Source organism: Trichosurus vulpecula, chromosome 3 (assembly GCF_011100635.1).
Source record: "Trichosurus vulpecula isolate mTriVul1 chromosome 3, mTriVul1.pri, whole genome shotgun sequence".
NCBI lineage: Eukaryota > Metazoa > Chordata > Mammalia > Diprotodontia > Phalangeridae > Trichosurus > Trichosurus vulpecula.
The window spans coordinates 30,879,945-30,900,391 of record NC_050575.1 but is presented as its reverse complement, the minus strand read 5'-3'; the positions used below and the strand labels follow the sequence as shown (position 1 = coordinate 30,900,391).

The 20,447-nt window shown below is 39.7% G+C and overlaps 1 protein-coding gene across 1 annotated transcript in view; it reads left to right on the top strand.

The window, feature by feature from the left end:
- TRPC7 (transient receptor potential cation channel subfamily C member 7) overlaps positions 1-19,865 on the top strand; it is a 262,789-nt gene extending 242,924 nt beyond the window's left edge. The window contains exons 9-12 of the mRNA XM_036749698.1: positions 1,630-1,851; positions 3,649-3,729; positions 17,584-17,659; positions 19,696-19,865. Of these exons, the coding sequence (XP_036605593.1) occupies positions 1,630-1,851; positions 3,649-3,729; positions 17,584-17,659; positions 19,696-19,865 (549 nt within the window). The remainder of the gene's footprint in view (positions 1-1,629; positions 1,852-3,648; positions 3,730-17,583; positions 17,660-19,695) is intronic.
- Positions 19,866-20,447: the final 582 nt, after the last annotated feature.

Here is a 20,447-nt window from a genome sequence, read left to right as displayed (position 1 = left end):
CTAAAAAAGGCCTCATTTCTCAAATGTATAGAGAACTGAATCAAATTTATATTACAAGTCATTCCCCAACTGATAAATGGTCAAAGCATATGAACAAGCAGTTTACAGAAGAAGAAATTAAAGTCATATAAAAATGCTCTAAATTATTATTGATTTGAGGAATGCAAATTAACACAACTCTGAGGTACCACCTCATACCTATCAGATTGGCTAATAGGAGAGAAAAGGAAAATGTTGGAAAAGATGTCGGAAACTTGGACCACTAATGTATTGTTGGTGGAGTTGTAAACTGATCTAACCATTCTGGAGAGCAATTTGGAACTATACCCAAAGGGCTAAAAACTGTGCATCCAGCAATACCACTTTTAGGTCTATATCCCATAGAGATCATTAAAAAGGGAAAATGACCCACATGTACAAAAATATTTATAGTAGCTCTTTTTGTGGTGGCAAAGAATTGGAAATTGTGGGGATGCCCATCAATTGAGGAATGGCTGAACAAGTTGTGGTATTGGAATGTAATGGAATATTATTCTGCTATAAAAAATGATGAGCAGGCAGATTTCAGAAAAATGCCTGGAAAGACTTCCATGAACTGATGCTGTATGAAGTGAGCAGAACCAGGAGAACACTGTATACATAACAGCAACACTGTGTGATGATCAACCATGATAGACTTATCTCTTCTCAGCAATACAATGATCCAAGACAATTCCAAAAGACTCATGGTAGAATATGCTTTCTACGTCCAGAGAAAGAACTATGGAATCTGAATGTAGATTGAAGCAGACTATTTTCACTTATGTTTCGGGGTTTTTAAAATTTTCTTCTTGTTGATTTTTCCATTTTGTTCTGATTTGTCTTTCACGACATGACTAATGTGCAAATATGCTTAACGTGATTGTATGTATACAACCTATATCAATCAGATTGCTTGCTGTCTTGGGGTGGGGGACGGAAAGGAGGGGAGTGAAAAATTTGGAACTCAAAATCTTACAAAAAAGAATATTGAAAACTATCTTTATGTGTAATTGGGGAAAAAAAAGTACCATTAAGTGCAAAAAAAAAAATCCCCAAACAATAGAACCTAAATCCTCTGACCCCAATGTCAGTCTCTTTCCACACTAATATACAGTCCTTGATTTAGAATGTCTAACAAAGAGGGTCAGATTTTATTTGCCATTGAAAGTTTATTTGTTTGTTTGTTTTTTAATAATGAGGTAACATTATCTATCAGAGCTATGTTAGTCACGTGTCAAATGTTGAAGACAATGTCTCTACTTCCAGTTATCAGTGGATGCCTGATAATGCACATTATGATAATGTAAAAGAGAAAAAGTCTGAAATAGAAATGACCTTAGTGATTGTTTAGTCCACATCCTTCATTTGGCAGATGAGTCACCTGGGGCCCATGGAGAAGCCCAAGGTCATATAACTGGTTAGTGGCTGAGCAAAGGGAACCCAGGTTTTCTGACTCCTGGTCTAGCAGTCTTCCTGCTGTATGAAGTGAGCAGAACCAAAATATCTTTCACATCCAAACTATAAGCACTCCCAAAATTTAGTGGGGGTGAGAATACTGAGTATTTGTTTTTGATAATAGGGCCTTTTTTTTCCCTATTTCTCTCACAGGAGGATGCAGATGTGGAGTGGAAGTTTGCCCGAGCTAAGCTTTGGTTATCTTATTTTGATGAAGGTCGGACTCTACCTGCTCCTTTTAACCTAGTGCCAAGTCCTAAATCATTTTATTATCTCATAATGAGAATCAAAATGTGCCTCATAAAACTCTGCAAATCAAAGGCCAAAAGCTGTGAAAATGACCTTGAGATGGGCATGCTGAATTCTAAGCTGAGGGTAGGTGGTGACTTCATTTTGGTGGTTAGTGGGTTGGGGGTTGTTTTTTGTGTGTTCGTATCTGTGTTTTCACTTTTGATAATGACACGATAGAAGAGTGGATAAAAAGAACTGGAGCCCGCAGGAAACAAAAGGACCTGTTTTCCTCAGCATCAGTCAGCTCCTATTCCAAATCAACTCTGTCTGAAAAGGTAGAGAATTGAGGAAGCATTTGAAGAGAGTGAGAAATAATGGTTTACAGTATTAGACAATCAGGCCTGGAGATCTGGTAAAGCTTTAAGTCACAGAAGCTTGTCTCAGACAGCCAGTCACCTCTCTTCTTGCCCACATTTGGGCTCTCTCTCCCCAGCCCTCTAGGTGCTCTGATTCCCCAAGGCACCTCGTAGTGGCATTTATTTCAGACCTGCTTTCCTTTCACCTTCTGGAGACACAGGGAAGGATTATGATGTAGAGAATTTTAGGCATTGTGAGAGGCTAGTGGAAGAGATACTAGAGGTCAGAGGAAGGTTTCCAGCATCCTTCAAATGACACCACGTGGTCTGGTGGTCTGCTCCGTTTAAGTACAGTTTGAATAGACTATGTGTGTATGTATACGTGTGTGTATATATGTTTGTATATGTGAGGATGTGTATATCACTACATGGAAAGAGTCAGGCATGTCTAAGGGTGCTGCAAATTGTCTGAGAGGTATCGTGAAATTCCCAAAGCAAAAAAAAATTATTTTACTTTCAATTCAAAAATAAATATATGCCCCCAGGGCTCTTATAGGCAATTTTCCACATTGTAAAGCATAACACCAGGAGGTACTCATCCTCACTGTCACTCATAACCCTAACTCACAAGCCCCCAGCAAAGTGTTTACCTTCTAGTCAACCAGAAGACACAATCAATTGAAATCAAAGACGAGTAGTGAAATAGCATAGTAAGAAAATACGTCCCCTCTAAATAGGGGCCTACACTCCTAGCAAGATACGTATGTCAACCAGAACAATGCATACATGGAGGGAACATGTATGGATAGACTTTCACATAGCAAATGTGCAGCCAGGGCACCTTCATGGAAGATCATACATGTAGTGAACCCACCTACCTAACTTCATTCCTTGAATTTACTATGTACATGAAATTTGCAACCCCCTTCTGGCTGGGATCCTCCTCTACCTAAGCATCACAAAACTGAAAAAGCAAGAGTAGCATTTCAAATCTAGATGGTTTGGAAATTACTAGTGTAAAATCAGAGTTGTTTGTTTCTTTCACCTATGGCATGTCATGGTGTGCACCCAGAATAGGGTAAAAGACATATACTCTCATTCGGAAAATACAAACCCAATCTGTTGGGTCGTTAGTACGAAAGTCTTGCTCTAACAGGCAAAACGTGAAAAGGAATTACTAGCAAAAGTTACAAAACTATATGGAACGGTGTGTGTCCAGTGGACAGATGCAGCTTCTATAGTCTTAATTACTATATTAATAATTAATTGATGTGATTAATATAATATAATTAATTAATTATGGACCTAATTTTTTTTCCATTGGTTTAAGATTCTCTTGCTTTGAGAATTATTTAAAATTTTACTTTCTCCCTAGCTATTGTGGGAGCTGAATAATTAATCTTTTGACTCTGCTTTAGCATGAATGACTCCAGGCCCTATAGCTCCAATATTAGCCTCAATGTTCTTTGCTTGTCAAAGATATATAGACCTGGTTTCTGATATCCTGATATGATGCCCCTGATACATTTTAGGGAATTTGCTGCACATGGGTGCTGTTCAAGTCCCAATTTATTTATCATTTCAGAAAACTCGTTACCAGACCAGCATGGGAAATCCTGACAATCTTACTGTGAAGAACACATTCAGTAAGCCCACAAGATATCAGGTAACAATCCTCTTCTAAGAGATAATGAGTAAACGAAGGAAACCTTGATTAATAATGCGATTCATTATTATACAGATTTAATTCAAAGCACCACTGGTTTACTCATATCCTCTAAGATCTTCTAGATAGTATTAGTCCTATCCCCTGATACCAGGGCATTAAAGCAGTTGTATCCTCTCAGTGTACCCATAGCCAATGCCTTTGTCATAGCTGCTGCTGCTGGGCTGCTGATAATGACAGCTAAACTTTATATGGCACTTTAAGGTTTGCAAAGCACTTTTTATGCATTATTTCGTTTGCTACTCACAACCCTGTGAGGTAAGTGCTTGATGATATCTATATGCGTTGAAGCACAGATGACATTGTCACTGGCTAAAGCAGAGAGGGACACATGTACAGCCTTCAGCATGTCATTAAGAAAATGTCAGCCTGTCTCAGCCAGTGCCTTGGAACTGATGTATGGCCCAGAGCTGCTCTTCATCTCATATCCATGGACACACATCAGCTTCTTCTTTTTTGCAAGTGGTGTTCCAATATGCACATGTTACCATGGCTTGTCCAGGGATGTCCTATCCAGTCATGTCTGGGTATGCTATGCATCAGCTCTTGACCTAGAGGAGAACACATGCCAATCAGAAAACCGTTGAAGTCTCTTCTCGGCTTCAGAGGAAATGCACTCTAGAAAGCAGTTCAATCTGTCAAGCATTTATTTTATCTACAATATGCAAAGCACTGTGCTAGGTGCTAAAGATACAAAGACAAAATGAAAAACAATTCCCGCCTTCAAAGAGCTTACTCTACTGAAAGAGACAGACAGACAGACAGAAACAGAGACAGAGAGACTGAGAGAGAATAAGGAAAATCCTCCTATAGAAGATGGCCCATGATCTGAGTTTTGAATGAAGCTAGAGACTCTAGGATTGTAGGAGTAGGACAAGAAAAGAAAGAAAGGATAAAACACGAGAAAAGATGAAAAGCTCATTAGCCTGATTTCATTGGTCACGGTAGGGTCAGGTCTGACAGTCCTTATATGATGGTCTGAGAAATTCAGCATGATGTTCGATCTCCCCCAGGCTTGGCCTTCAGAGCTCTAAAGTGTCAAATCTTTCTAGAAGGAATTATTGCTTGTCAGCATGATGTGAAAAGAAATGGTCTAAATTGTCAAGCTGAAAGCCTGGACAAAAAGGACAGATCACAGTAAGAAACCAGCATTTACTGCAATGGAATTCACATCTGAAAACAGTCCGTGGGAATCTCACTATGTTCCTTTAAAAAATTGTGTAGGAACTGAATTTGGGTAAAGACATTTGTTAAAGCCTGCTACTTAGAGAAATCTTATGGGGATTCTTTTGCAAAACAAAATATTGCTCAGACTTCCAATTTATCTTTTGCATGAAATGACAAACATAACCATTGCTTCTCAAATTTTCCCTAAAATTCACTCAATACCTAATTATCCAGGGCACCATTATGAAGTTATGGATTTTCTCTTTTACTTCTTCCACACATTTTGCCAGTTAGCTTGTCAGTACCTCTGCTAGATATTTCCAATGCAACATAAGTTCCTTGAGAAGTATGGATTGTTTCATTTTGTCATATTCTCAACATGTTACAATGTCTAGCACCTAATCACTGCTGATGGATTTCTTAGATGATGAATTATACTTTTTGTTTGTCTCCATAAGAATTTTGGTATTTTGTTGAGAAAGAAGGTAAAACTCTTGATTACGACGGGTAGGTGTGTTGTGTTTTGTATACTAGCTTTCTCTTTCATTCGTTTGCCTAACTTCTCTGGGCCTCAGCTTCTCCTTCTGTAAAATATAATAATATTAGCTCACATTGATATGGTCCTTTACCAATGAGGTAAGTACTACTAGTGTTACTAGGCCCATGTTATAGATGAGGAAACTAAAGCCCAAAGGGACTTGTCTTGGGTCACACAACTAATAAATGCTCAAGGCAATACTCAAAACCAGATCTCTCCTGATTCCTGGTCCAGCATCCTTTCCACTGTAGTACAGTGCCTCTTAAGTGAGAATAAGTGGACAGATCCCTAAGGTACCTTCTAGCTCTGACACTGTGCGGTTCTAACAGGGTGATGGTATATGGAGTCTCTTCAACTGCTCATCAGACAAAAAGTCTACATTAGCCATCCAATTGATATGCAAGATAAATATTCCTTTTACTGGCATAATGAAAAAGAGGACGTTAGCCTAGAGAGCAAAATCCCAAGAGATAACATTTGCTTCTCAATATGTGCATACCGCTCCCTGACATGAATTCCAATTCATCATTTCAACTCCACTTAGAGTCAATAGAAAACAGATGAATGGGGAATGGAACGCGTTAGTGACAAGGGTTCCTGCCTGTCATCTCAGATTTCAGTTGTTCCCATCTTCTCTAATCAATTGTATATCTGAGCCCAGTGAGGAGGCTTCATTCAGCAGCTTGACCCAGCTGGCATCTTCTTTAGGAAAGCGATTATACATGTAGCCTCCATCTTGAACTCGAGGATCTAATTGAATATACCTCCACATGCCAGGTGCCAGCTAAGCAATTAAAGAGATTTAACTATACAATTAAGAAGCAGTACATCATGAAAAGGTTTATGTTCTTATCTGAAGACATTCCATGTTGGCAATTGATGAATCTGGGATCTAATTATGCCCTGTTCTGAGGATTGTCAGTTGGACCCAATTTTGAGGCATTTTGCCAACCGAGTCCTTCAGTCAGTTAGCAATTTTTTTTTAATTTTCATGTCATTCAGAGAAGATGATAGATAAAATGTATTTCTTAGAATTAAGAAAACCCAGACTGATTACAGTCAAAATCCTTTCTGGGTTAAAAGGAGAAGCATGTAATGGAACACTTTTTTGTGTCTATTTGGGAGCCAAAAATCGATCTTTTCTAAGTCCTACTGTTCTCAGCACCTTTCCTCTGAGTGAGCTGATTTCATTTAATTCAACTCAGCTAGCATTTACTGAGTAGTTAATACACCTGTAAATTTCCCAAAGATTGCACAGTTTTGATTACTGAGAGCCAGGATCTTTAAGCTCAGCTGTTCCAATTTCAAATTTGTGTGAGACCTCTGGGTTATCACTGAATCTGCCAAACTCATCTCATGGTACACTTCACTGAACATGTCAGGAAAGGGTTCTAGAGGCTTGGAGGTAGACCGTGGAGATAGGGAAGAAAAAGGGAAAATCCATTTGGATTCATATCAGAGCAAAGGTGGGAAGAAATGGCAGGACAAAGGGCTCAGAAGCTTTCCTCCCAGCACTTCCTGAGGGACCAGGGGCACTTCATTTAGTCTTTCTTGCCCTCCAGTCTATGCAGTGGAAATAGTGAGCTTTGATGTGATGATGAAGAATGGGCCAACAACATGAGACTCGACCTTTCAGGATATACGGCCATGTTCATGTTCCTCTGACTACTCTCAAGCCTTGATTCAAACTTACTTTAGCTGGGAAAATCTCTGTGCCTGCCCTTCTAGCCTAAGGTGGTAAGGGAGGAAACATGGCATCTCTACGAAAAAATTGCTGAGGTTTCCTGAATTCAACACAAAGAGGTGAAAGACACTGCCTTGCCTCTGGCAGGGAGTCATGAAACAGCTATCAGATGTAGAGAGCAATGAAAACTCACTCAATCAATCCCACCAGCAGGTGTCTAATTTCAGTCTAGTACCTTCTTGGCACTGAGAATTTCTATATCATTCTGAGTAGGGCAAATGTAGCTTCTTCCATACACATTCAATTACTAGGATTACCTTCCTTCTTTGAACTCCCTTAGATATTATTAAGCCTGTATCCTTAAGGTTTTGTCATGTTGTGTGTGTATCTGTGTGTGTGTATGTGTGGCTTTTTTTTATAACAATAGGCATGTGGGGTAGAGGATACAGTGCAGTTCATACAATGAAAGCAAATTGCAGGAGTTCCATCGAAATGAGCTAGAAAGGAGAGAGTGTTTACCTGAGATCAGTGCATTCATCAGTGCTTGTGTATGAATGTCAAACTAATCCATTTCTGGTGACATGCATCATATGGGAAAACATGAGAGAAACATGCCATGTAAATCGCCAAGGACTTTGGCCTGTTTTTTGTTTCCCTTTTCCTTTACTCTGTGTGACAATGGCTACTGTGCTCTGTGTGAGAAGTAGCTTTTGTGGCCTATTTACTTCTCCCCGGCTGTGCATGTGGGTCTGTAGTAGGATCCTATATTATACCATAACCCAGATAGAGTAAACAATAGTAATAGTGATGATTATGATGACTTATATTTGCATAAGTTTAAAAATCACTCTCTTTCAACAACCATCTGAAACTGATAGAACAAATATCCTCCCCATTTCACAGACGAGGAAATTAAGACTCCAACAGAGGTTAAATTACTTGCCCATGGTCTGGTAAGTATCAGAACCAGTATTATATAGAGGATCTGAAAGATTATGCTTTTTCTCACAAGTTCAAGCTAGGGCCACATGTCTGATCCTCAGCAACTGAGTTCAGTCCCCTGTCCCTAGAGAAGATGTTGCCAGCAGTGAGCAGTGGGGCATAGCAGTGAGGTAAAGAGGTAAACCCTTTTGACAAGGGTTTCTTTATGCTATTGGTTCTTAGTTTTTGGTTTCTAAACGATTTTTCACAAAATAAATGAATGCATTCAAAATATTTTCTTCCATTGCAGTTGTTACATGTGAGAAATAGGGTAGATATATACTGAGTTAACATTTTTAAGAGGATGACGGACAAGGGGAGATGATATTTGGAGAGATGATGACACCACTTGTGAAAACATATACTGTTATTACAAGGAAGACCGGGAGTTTATCTCCATTGGCAGGATAGAAGTAGGTACCTCCAAAAACCCTGAGTACACCAAACTTTTTCCCATACTAAGGCTGCCTAAAGTTTGAATAAATCCTACAAAAAAGTGGCAGTCCCTGATGATATTTGTAGACTGGTCCATTGTAGTGTTATAGTACCTATAGATAGGTGTCTTTGAGAAGGAACGGAAAGAGACCCAGTGAAGCTTCTTCATGGTGTCCCTGTATTGGTTTCCCCATATATCTACATTTGTATTACCTTGTGTCACCCATCTCTGTAGAAATCTTGTGTGCCAAGCTATGCTGCTGAGCTGTCTGAAGCATTGGGTAGAGAGAACACAAGGGGATTTAACAGTAACAAGTCTATGTCAAGAACCTTTTTTGAATCCTACTCTTTTCTGCTGTTATCGGGATAGAAGGAACCTGACAGCTACAAATGACTGTAGATAATTTTAAAGTGTGTCCATTGGCTAGAGAATATGCTGAGGGTGTACAGTCCTCCTCCAGTAGTCATCCTGATTTTTCATAGTGGTGCAGAGGTGACCTGGTGTCACAAAGGCAGAACTCAAGTACTTTTTGGTGTTATATCTGCGAAGTTATAAAACCTTCAAGCACAGTGCTGAGGAAAATTGTGGGTCTGTTGTCTGAAGACTCACCTAGTGAAGGGAAGAGAGTCATATCACTGGGAGTAATGAATATTTTAGGCCAAAACAACTCCTGAAGCCATCTATTAGAGTGTAGAGAGGTGGTGAACTGTATTTGGTGGACAAAGTACTGACGAAAATCACGCACCCTTAAAATAACAATTCATACACTTACTCTCGTACACTTAAGTCCTTTCCAAACAGAGATGCACACTTCATTCATGGTCACACACACACACACACACACACACACACACACACATCATCATCATCATCATCATCATCATCATCATCATCCAAAATAAATTATGGAAAGGAGGTACATTCCACTGAAAGTAACATTTGTTGAATAATCTATGAACTTCCTCACTTTTTAGCTTCTTAAAGGTCTTAATTATAGAACTGTCCAACTATAAACTTAGTAAGCACCTACTATGTGTCAGGCACTGTGTTAAGGACTGGGTATACTAAGGAAGACAAAATAAACTGGCTGTCAAGGAGCTCACACTATCTAATGGAGAGACAATATGTGTACAACTATGCACATACAAGAAATCTAGAGGATAAACTGGAGGTAACCAAGGAAAAGCAGCAGGAGTTGACTAGTGTAATTAACATATCAATTCCTTCTATCGTTAAGACTTTGATAAACACAAATTTGGAAAATTATTTCTCTTTGGATCTGACATTTTTTATATTCCCCAAAATGTTCCTCAATTTCTGTTTCCTCAGGTGGCAACATTGCTTCCTTCTGGATTCTACTACGTTGGCCATCTTCAACATACAGTATGTGTTCTCTCTCCTGTCTATATCCTCATCTTTTCTAAGCCACCCGCATGGATAGAGGTGTCTTTTTTCCTTGGAAAAGCTTAGGAAATGTACTTTGTTTTTCTCTCTGCCAGAAACTCCCGCAACGGTTCAGTCGCTAGAGTTCATACCATATGCATTCCCTTGTGGAAATGTGCGCCTCCTTCCTTTCATTTAGAGTTGGGAAATCTCTACCATTTGTTGCCATTCTTTATTTCCTTCTCATCAAATTGTGGAAAATAGTCATAGGACCATAGATTTAGAATAGAAAGGGTCTTCAGAAGCCATTGAGTCTGACCATTTCATTTTACAGATGAAAAAACTGATGCATAGAGAGGTATGAACCCTGATGCCGAGTCCAGCACCCTATCCAGTACACCATGCTACCTCCCACTTGACCTCAAAGTCACCTTGATTTTTGCTATCCCAAGTTATGGAACTCAACTGAAATATAGGAACTTGACATTCATTTTGACTCAAAGCGTTCCAGATGGCCAACTTCCCTAAAGGAAGATGGCAAGACTCTCCATGAAAGCTTGGTTACATACACATCCTAGACTTATATTCCATTTGTCTTTTAAAAGAATAGAGGAGTAAGTACTCTATTGGGCAGCCCATTGCTATTGATTTAGCAGAGTTGACCCTCTTTGAGCTAGGAAGGTCATCAGTGGGATACACCATTCCTAGTTAATGTTCTAATATAGCGTGAACACAACCCCTTGTCTACTTGCCCAGGAAGGTCTAGTTGGATGATGGTCAACTAGAAAAGTTTGCAAATGTCACTCATTCTGTTTCCAGAGAGCTCATGTGGGGAAAGGAAAACTGATCAAATCTTTGTGTAGACTAGCAAGCCTGGGGTCTGGCAGTCAGCCATCGTTCAGCTTAAGGATGATGAGGCAAATGAGGGAAAAGGATGAGTTTGAATTAGAGAGTGTCTTAAAACAAATGGGGTGTGTTACACTGAATTATAGTACATTGCATATAAACTACAATGATATTACATTATTAGTTAAGTGGCATGGTGGATAGAACGCTGAGCCCAGAGACAGGAAGTCTTGAGTTCAAATCTTGCCTCAGAAACTTACTAGCTATGTGACCCTGGGCAAGTCACTTCACCTCTGTTTGCCTCAATTTCCTTATCTGTAAAATAGAGATAATATTATCACTTGCCTCCCAGGGTTGTTGTGAGGATCATGTAAGTTCATTTGAAAAAAGTGCGTAGCATGATTCCTGGCACATAGTAGGCACTATATAAATGTTAGCTACTGTTAATATTGGAGGCAGCTAGGTTACTCACTGGATAGAGTGCTGAGCCTGGAGTCGGAAAGATCTGAGTTCAAATCTAGCCTCAGATACTTATGAGCTGTGTGACCCTGGGCAAGTCACTTAACCTATGTTTGCCTTAATCTACTGGAGAAGGAAATAGCAAACCACTCCAGTGTTTTGTCAAGAAAACCCCACGGACAATATTAGCTGTGGTCCACAGGATCACAAAGGGTCAGACACGACTGAACAACAATTGTGATTATTATTACTAGTAATAATTAATTTCAATTGGAATAATGCTCAGTAAGTACCTAATGGCAGTGGGATACAATGGAAAGATGCTGATGTGCCAGCACAGAATCAGGATGCACAGCCCAGGTTAAAAAATCCTGAGGGAGAGGGGCAGAGCCAAGATGGCGGCTGGAAAGCAGGGACTTGCATGAGCTCCCTGCCGGGTCCCTCCAAAAACCTATAAAAAAATGGCTCTGAACAAATTCTAGAACTGCAGAACCCACAAAATAGCAGAGGGAAGCAGGGATCCAGCCCAGGACAGCCTAGATGGTCGCTGGATGGGGTCTATCACTCACGGAGTGGAGGGGAGCGGAGCTCAGCGTGGGAGGCAGCAGGACCAACCAGACCAGGAGCCAGGTGGAACAGGTCCTAGCACCCTGAATCAGTGAGCTGTGGCAGTTTCCAGACTTCTCAACCCACAAACACCAAAGACAACAGAGAAGGTTAGTGGGAAAAGCTGCTGGGGACAGAGTGGAAGGAGTTCGTGGTTTGGCCACCACCCCAGGGGCAGCGGGGGAGGTGCAGCTACAGAACTACAACTGCAGTTACTTCCGGCCCCAGGCCCACCTGGTGGGAGGAATTAAGTGGCAGATCACAGCAGGAGTGCAGAGCCTGCTTAAGATTTGCATCAGGTCTGGGTTGGTGGTTCTTGAGGAAAAAGAAGTGCTGATGTGGCAGAGCTGGCTGTATAGAAATAGCTCTGAAATGAACAGCACAGTCCCTCAAGCTTGGAAGAAAGTACTCTTTGCTCTACAAGCAGTCATACCACTCAAGGGTCAAGTAAGTTGGCTGGGAACATGGCCAGGCAGCGAAAACAGACTCAGATTCAGTCTCAGACTTTGGAATCTTTCTTTGGTGACAAAGAAGACCAAAATATACAGCCTGAAGAAGTTAAAAAAGTCAAAGAGCCTACACCAAAAGCCTCCAAGAAAAACATGAACTGGTCTCAGGCTGTGGAAGAGCTCAAAAAAGAGTTGGAAAAGCAAGTTAGAGAAGTAGAGGAAAAATTGGGATGAGAAATGAGAATGATGCAAGAAAACCATGAAAAACAAGTCAATGACTTCCTAAAGGAGACCCAAAAAAATACTGAAAAAAATATTGAAGAAAACAACACCATAAAAAATAGACTAACTCAAATGGCGAAAGAGATCCGAAAAGCCAATGAGGAGAAGAATGTCTTGAAAGGCAGAATTAGCCAAATGGAAAAGGAGGTCCAAAATACCACTGAAGAAAATACTACCTTAAAAATTAGATTGGAGCAAGTGGAAGCTAGTGACTTGATGAGAAATCAAGATATTATAAAATAGAACCAAAGGAATGAAAAAGTGGAAGACAATGACAAATATCTCATTGGAAAAATCACTGACCTGGAAAATAGATCCAGGAGAGATGATTTAAAAATGATTGGACTACCTGAAAGCCATGATCAAAAAAAGAGCCTAGATATCATCTTTCAAGAAATTATCAAGGAGAACTGCCCTGATATTCTAGAGCCAGAGGGTAAAATAGAAATTGAAAGAATCCACCGATCGCCTCCTCAAAAAGATCCCCCCCAAAAAACTCCTAAGAATATTATCACCAAATTCCAGAGTTCCCAGATCAAGGAGAAAATACAGCAAGCAGCCAGAAAGAAACAATTTGAGTATTGTGGAAAAACAATCATGATAATACAGGATCTAGCAACTTCCACATTAAGGGATCGAAGGGCTTGGAATACGATATTCCGGAGGTCAATAGAGCTAGGATTAAAACCAAGAATCACCTACCCAGCAAAACTGAGTATCATGCTCCAAGGCAAAATATGGATTTTCAATAAAATAGAGGACTTTCAAGCTTTCTCAATGAAAAGACTAGAGCTGAATAGAAAATTTGACTTTCAAACACAAGAATCAAGAGAAGCATGAAAAGGTAAACAAGAAAGAGAAATCATTAGGGACTTACTAAAGTTGAACTGTTTTGTTTACATTCCTACATGGAAAGATGATGTGTATGATTCATAAGACCTCAATATCATAGTAGCTGAAAGGAACATCCATATATATATATATGTGTGTGTGTGTGTGTGTGTGTGTGTGTGCATATATATACATATTTGTGTGTCTATGTATGTATATGTGTAGGTGTGTGTATATATATAATATATGTATATATAGATACATATAGACAGAGGGCACAGGGTCACAGGGTGAGTTGAATATGAAGGGATGACATCTAAAAAATTAAAAGAAAATTAAGGGATAAGAGAGGAATATATTGAGAGGGGGAGAAAGGGAGAGAGAGAATGGGGTAAATCATCTCACATAAAAGTGGCAAGAAAAAGCAGTTCTCTAGGAAGGGAAGAGGGGACAGGTGAGGAGGAATGAGTAAATCTTGCTCTCATCGGATTTGACCTGAGGAGGGAATACCATACACACTCAATTGGGTGTCTTACACCACAGGAAAGAAGGAGGAAGAAGATAAAAAAAGGGAGGATGATAGAAGGGAGGGCAGACATGGGGAGGAGGTAACCAAAAACAATCCCTCTTGAAAAGGGACAGGGTCAAGGGAGAAAATTCAATAAAGGGGGATAGGTTAGGAAGGAGCAAAACATAATTAATCTTTCACAACATGAGTATTGTGGAAGGGTTTTACATAATGATATGCATGTGGCCTATGCTGAATTGCTTGCCTCCTTAGGGAGGGTGGGCGGGGAGGGAAGAGGGGAGAGAATTTGGAACTCAAAGTTTTAAAAACAGACATTCAAAAACAACAATAAAAAAAGTTTTTGCATGCAACTAGGAAATAAGATACACAGGCAATGGGGCGCAGAAATTTATCTTGCCCTACAAGAGAAGAAGGGAAAGGGGGATGGGAGGGGAGTGGGGTGACAGATGGGAGGGCTGACTGGGGAACGGAGCAACCAGAATATATGCCATCTTGGAGTGGGCGGGAGGGTAGAAATGGGGAGAAAATTTGTAATTCAAACTCTTGTGAAAATCAATGCTGTAAACTAAATATATTAAATAAATTAAATTAAAAAAAAATCCTGAGGGAAGTTAAGGGATTCACTTCCCCTCTCAGTGGGGTTGGACTAAATGACCCCTAAGGACCCTTTTCAGTTCTAGAGCAATCAGTTTAAAGATATATGCTAGGCCTTGACTGGGGCACTGAAGATGCAGTGTTCTTCAGCATGAGTCAGTAGATAAACATCTATGCGTCCCAGGTACTATGCAAAGCATTTTGGATGCAAAGAAAGGCAAAAGGCAGCTGTTCCTTTCAAAGAGCTCACAATCTAAACCTAGGTACTAATAAACACAAGGTAAGGGAATCACGGTATTCACACAAAGCCTGAAAAATCCCCTTTATGACATGAGAATGAATTGCTGATTCTGGTGGGCAAAATAAAATACAACACACACACACACACACACACACACAAAACACAGCATAGCACAACACAACATGACATAATGCAGGGCAATGCACTACAATACGCGAAACATTTATTTTATACCTACTATGTGGATAACACTGTGCTAGGCACTGGCAGAGATTCAGAGTTTACATAAGACTTGGTTCTGCCCTTATGATACCAACTGAGTTAAGTGTATACACAATACCTCAAAACCAGTACATTCTAGAGGTGCTGAAGAAAGCACTTGAGGTCTGAGGGGCCTCAGGGATCAGGGAAGCCTTGGAGGAAGAGGCATTTGAGCTAGGCTTTAAAAGTTGAGGAATTCAACAAGTGAGAGGATATTTCAGATGCAAAGAATGATCTAGTCCTAAGGACCCTGGTTTGAGAAAGTCATTATTTTAGCAGATTTCACTTGACTTGTAAGCAAAAACCTAGAAATTTGTGGAGGAAGAAATTATGTTGAGCTTTTCACTAAAATAGAATTACATATGTTTTTCCTAAGTTATCAAAAAAAACCAAAATTGTAGACCCTATATCTGTGAGATTTTGGTGATTGGGGTCAAATGCCTTAAAAGCGCAGCTTCTGCTCCTCCTTTGTATGTTTGTCAAAGCCCCTGGCACACCAAGAGAACCATTTCATTTACTGGTGGTGGTGGTGATGAGTTTACATTTCTAACTTGGAGTGTCCTGGCAATTCACTTCTCTTTCTTTTCTTTCCAAAGACCTTCACATAGAATGTGAGGCCAAGTGTCATTAGGGGCAGGAATGGGCTGGGGGGGTGGTGGGGAGGGCGATCACACAATGAAGACAGAAATAGAATCCTAAAAATAAAATCTCTGTCCATCCAGTGCTGTTTCAGCTAGAGATCACAGCCTCTGTGCGCACATGAGACCAAGTGGAAGGAGAAATGATTAAGGGGCGAGGCAGTTACTTCAACTCACTGCATCAACATTGTAATCATTCCCTCTTCACCACAAAAAACAATGGCTTCTTTTCTTCAATCTCAAGACTGAATCCTAAACAAGGATATTTATCAAATCCTTGATTTGGCAAGAACCATGGAAATAATTTGTCCTTGGTGTTTCTTAGGAGTTTATTCATGTCCATTTGCAACAGTGGAGGAGAGGACAGTATCTCATGCTAAATGGGGCAGGAAGGCCAAACCCAGTTCTTCCAAGGTTACTGAGGGACAGCTCAGTGTAGGTGGTATTTATGGATAAGACCTTTGCATCTAAAATTCCAAAGTCTCCAACATGACTTCGTCTTTCTTAAAGGAATTTTCTATCATGCTCTGTATTTCTTCTCCAACATTGTCTTGAATTCCTTTGCTAAACTAAATCCCTCTCATGTTTACCCTGCCTTTCTCCCCAACTTCAACTCCATCTCCTTTACCATGTCATCAATTTGCATTTACTACTACTCTAAGACAAATACTGTGGACCCTGCTTCAGTCCCTGAAGTAGAAAAAACTCTTAGAGATCTAGGCCAGAGGTGTCAAACCCAAGGCCTGTAGGCTGAAACATTCCCAAGTGAAGCCTGAACCAGTTTCCAAAGTAATTGGGAAATAGTTAACAAAATAAACAAACAAAAATGATAATACTTCTAGATTTAAAAAAAAGAAAACATAGATAATCTTAATCTGTGATGTTCTAAGACTGGGCTGTCCAACCTTAGGTTTTTGTTGAAACAATAGCCAATATGTTTTGATTTGCCATTTTAGTGAGAGCTCTTTGGTAGCTAGGCTTTGTTTACAAAAGCATTTCTGTAAATTGCTTGTAGGTGGGCCGCATAAATCACACTGCAGGCCACATTTTGGACAGCCCCATTCTAAGTCCATATGCAGCCAGTAGGGATTTTTTTTCTGTTTGGGTTTGACACCACTGATATAGGCAATGTGCTGTGTTAGAAAGAGTGCTGGGCTTGGAATCAAGAGATCTGCATTTAAATCTGTTCTATGACATTTATTAGCTATTTGACCATAGATAAGCCATTTAACCTCTATAGGTCTCAGTTTCCTCATTTGCAAAATGGGAACAATCATGATAATGTATTATTTACTTCACAGAGGGATTCTGAGGAGGCCATCTTCTAAAATGTAAATTGCTATACAAATGAGTTATTATTATCTAACTCCCTTGTTAAAAAATAAAAACATTCAGGGTAAAAGAAATTAGCTTGACTTGCTCAGGAAGGAGAATCCAAATATCCTAACTCACAGTTCGTTTTCCATTATACCACACTAGTCGACCTTCTCTAGATCTAAGATAGCTCCCTGTTTCTTTGGTTTAACTTTCCGCCTCTTATAAGCCAAAGTCACAGATCTAGGGCTGGAAGGATCCTCAGAGACCATCAAGCCTAACTCCCTCACTTTACAGACATCAGGAAACTGAAGCCCAGGAAGGTAGAGAATCATTCTCTGTTCATGGCCTCAGGACTAGATTGGTATTCAGAATAAAGAAGTTGGCCCAGACATTCCTCTTAGGAAAGAGAGTTGTGCCCAAGGTGTCAAGCTTTAGATGTTGGACATTTCACAAAGTATTCAGGTGCATATGTAACAGGATGTTGTCCTGAATCCTTCAGCTCACCTGCTTCCTGAGACAGGATCAACTTAACCTCTTATGTTCACTTTTCAGAAAATCATGAAGCGTCTTATAAAAAGATACGTCCTGAAGGCCCAGGTGGATAGAGAAAATGATGAAGTCAATGAAGGCAAGCGACGTTTTAATGGATTTCCCAGGGTTGTCAGATGTCTCAAAAATGTGGAGTCTGTCCTACATTTATTCCAATGCCTCATCACTGAGGAAGTTTTGGAGAGTAGAACCAGAAATGGGAGGGCTTTTATGAGATATGTGAAACCCTTACTTCCAGGTTCTGTCCTCTCATCAGTCAGTCTGCCTGCTCTGCACAGCCTATCATGTCAAACACTAAACTTTAACACCTACTCCCCCCATCCCCTTTAATTATATTGTTCCTGCCTGAATTTTTTAACAGAATATATCCCGCTGTGTTGTTCAATTTTAAGTTGATTATCCTAAAATGTTAAGATTATCTTACTCCAGTCAAATAGTATTTATTGAATATAATAACACAAATTTTAAGCTGGAAAGGATTTCAGTGGTCCTCTATTCCAGTTCCCTTGTTTTACAAGTGAAGAAAATGAGACCCAGACAGATGAAGCAATTTGCCCAAGGTCACACAGACAGCAGATTCTGACTCTAGATCACATGTTCTTGCCACTGACCCATACTGCTTATCTTTTACTCCAAGATAATAATACATCCAGGAGTATGAGAACAAAAATTCACCTGCCCTAAAGCCACTGGGATGCCATTTAGAGGATTTCTCTTCATTATTCTAGAAGCAGAAATTCACTAAAGCCAGAATCCTAAGAAGTGAATTACCCTCCAAGGAACATCTTTCCTTAAATCAATTCTCCCATAATTAGATCAAGGCCAAGAAGAACCGTCATTTCACCTATCATTTCTGTTCTTCTTTCCCAAAGCAAAGCCATATTCAGCAATTTAAATATTTTCCAATGAAATTCACTGTTGCTTTTTCAACTCTGGTAGATATATTCTATTAATATTTTATTAACCGGTCTAGGTGGCAAACAAAGCTTTCTGCTCCCTCAAAGGAAAACAGAACAAAGTATAACCCTATGTGTGTTGCTAAAAAGCCAGAATAAATGCGATTGTTGGTCAAGGGTCATAGAGCATGCCCTTAGTGGCTACTGGCCAACATTCTAAATCTTACTTCATGACTCTCATCCTGGCGAAAACATGTTTGTCTGCTTCAGCTGCTCACCTGAGAGGTTTGGTGAGAAAAGAGGGAGACATTCAAAACTGACAAATAAACTGCCCCTTTGTTGGGGTTGGAGGAGGTCAGGTCATCATTCTCAAGTGGGACCTCCTTACCAGTCCTCCACTAGAGGCATATCTGTCTGGAACAAAGGGACTAGATTCTGCATTTGGCAGGATAAAATATGCCCCAAAATACCAAGAAAAGAAAAACCAGAACAGTATATAGTATGACTATAAATATAATAAAGGAAAAATGGAAAGACAATTCAAAAGTGAATGAACAAGCAAGGACTGAAAAGGGATACAAAGGAAAGTTTAAAAAAGCCGTTATGAAAATATAGTACAGAAAAATTTGTGTTAAACATAAATATTGTAAATGTTCTATTGTTTTCTTTTTTAAGAGTTTATTGCATAATGAATTTTCAAGTATTTGGTTCAGCTTTAAACTAATTATTTTAAAATGGTAAACCAATCATCCTACTTAATCTCAAAAGTCTTTATTCAACGTGATACGTTTTTTTTTTTTTTACTTTCTAGATAACAACTTCACCTAGGAATATGAGAACTAAAACTAAGTCCCTGAGTTACCAGTTAGCTTCACTTATCCAAAATAGCAAATAGGATGGGAAGGCCAACCCAAGTCCATCATGTGCCTGGCATTATTCTTCAGGCCCCATTTTCACTAAATCACAGGGTCCTCCATGAAATGGCCCTCCCTTTCATTACTTCTCCCATGACCAGATCAAGGCCAAGAATGGTCACAATTGCTACAATATGTGCTATACTTTATTCTTTGAAATTAATTAATTTAAATCTGAAGTTACTAAGCAACTTGTGTTTGTGTTCATATTTAATATCAAGTATCGAAGTTTAATTTTTTAAAGGGGTATGAAAAAAGTGATTTCTTTCTATCTGACCATGTTCACTTTTTTTTTGTCTTTGCAGGAGAACTTAAGGAAATCAAGCAAGACATCTCCAGCCTCCGATATGAGCTTCTTGAAGAAAAGTCACAAGCAACAGGAGAGCTGGCTGGCTTGATACAGCAGCTCAGTGACAAGTTTGGTAAGAACTTAAACAGAGATCATCTGATGATGAACAAAGGCAAGGATGACTAGCCAGACCCACAGCCTCTGTGACATCAACCAGCATTCAGAGGGAGTGGCAACAGCAACGGTTGGATCCAAATCCTGGCCTTGGCCATCAAGCTGATACCACTCTCATGGACCCGTTCCTTGATGATGATTGTGTCCAAGAAGGTTTGCCAATGTCTACAACCAGCTGACCTGCCTGGATCCAGGAGTTGTGGTGATTCTAGATACCCAAAGCAGTTTTTTTTCTTTTTTGTAAAAGAGTGAAACATAAATCGAAACATGGAGAAACAGTCAACAAATATGAAGCCACGGCTCTCTTTTAGCTGAACTACAATGTGTTTCCCTATTGGCATATCCCACGACATTGTATCCTCTCCCCTGGAGTGGAGGGAAAGCTGGCCATCTCAGCTGTATAAAGACACCTTCCTACTTGGGTACCATGCATTAGCACTGCTTAATTACAGGGCAGATGGAATATCTATATGATCCTTAGATATTCACCAAAAAAAAAAAACTACCAAGTAAAACCGGGAGGTGACCTGTGATCTATTCTTAAGTGCCAGATGAGAACACAGATAGCCTAATAGTAAAATAGTTATATTTGTT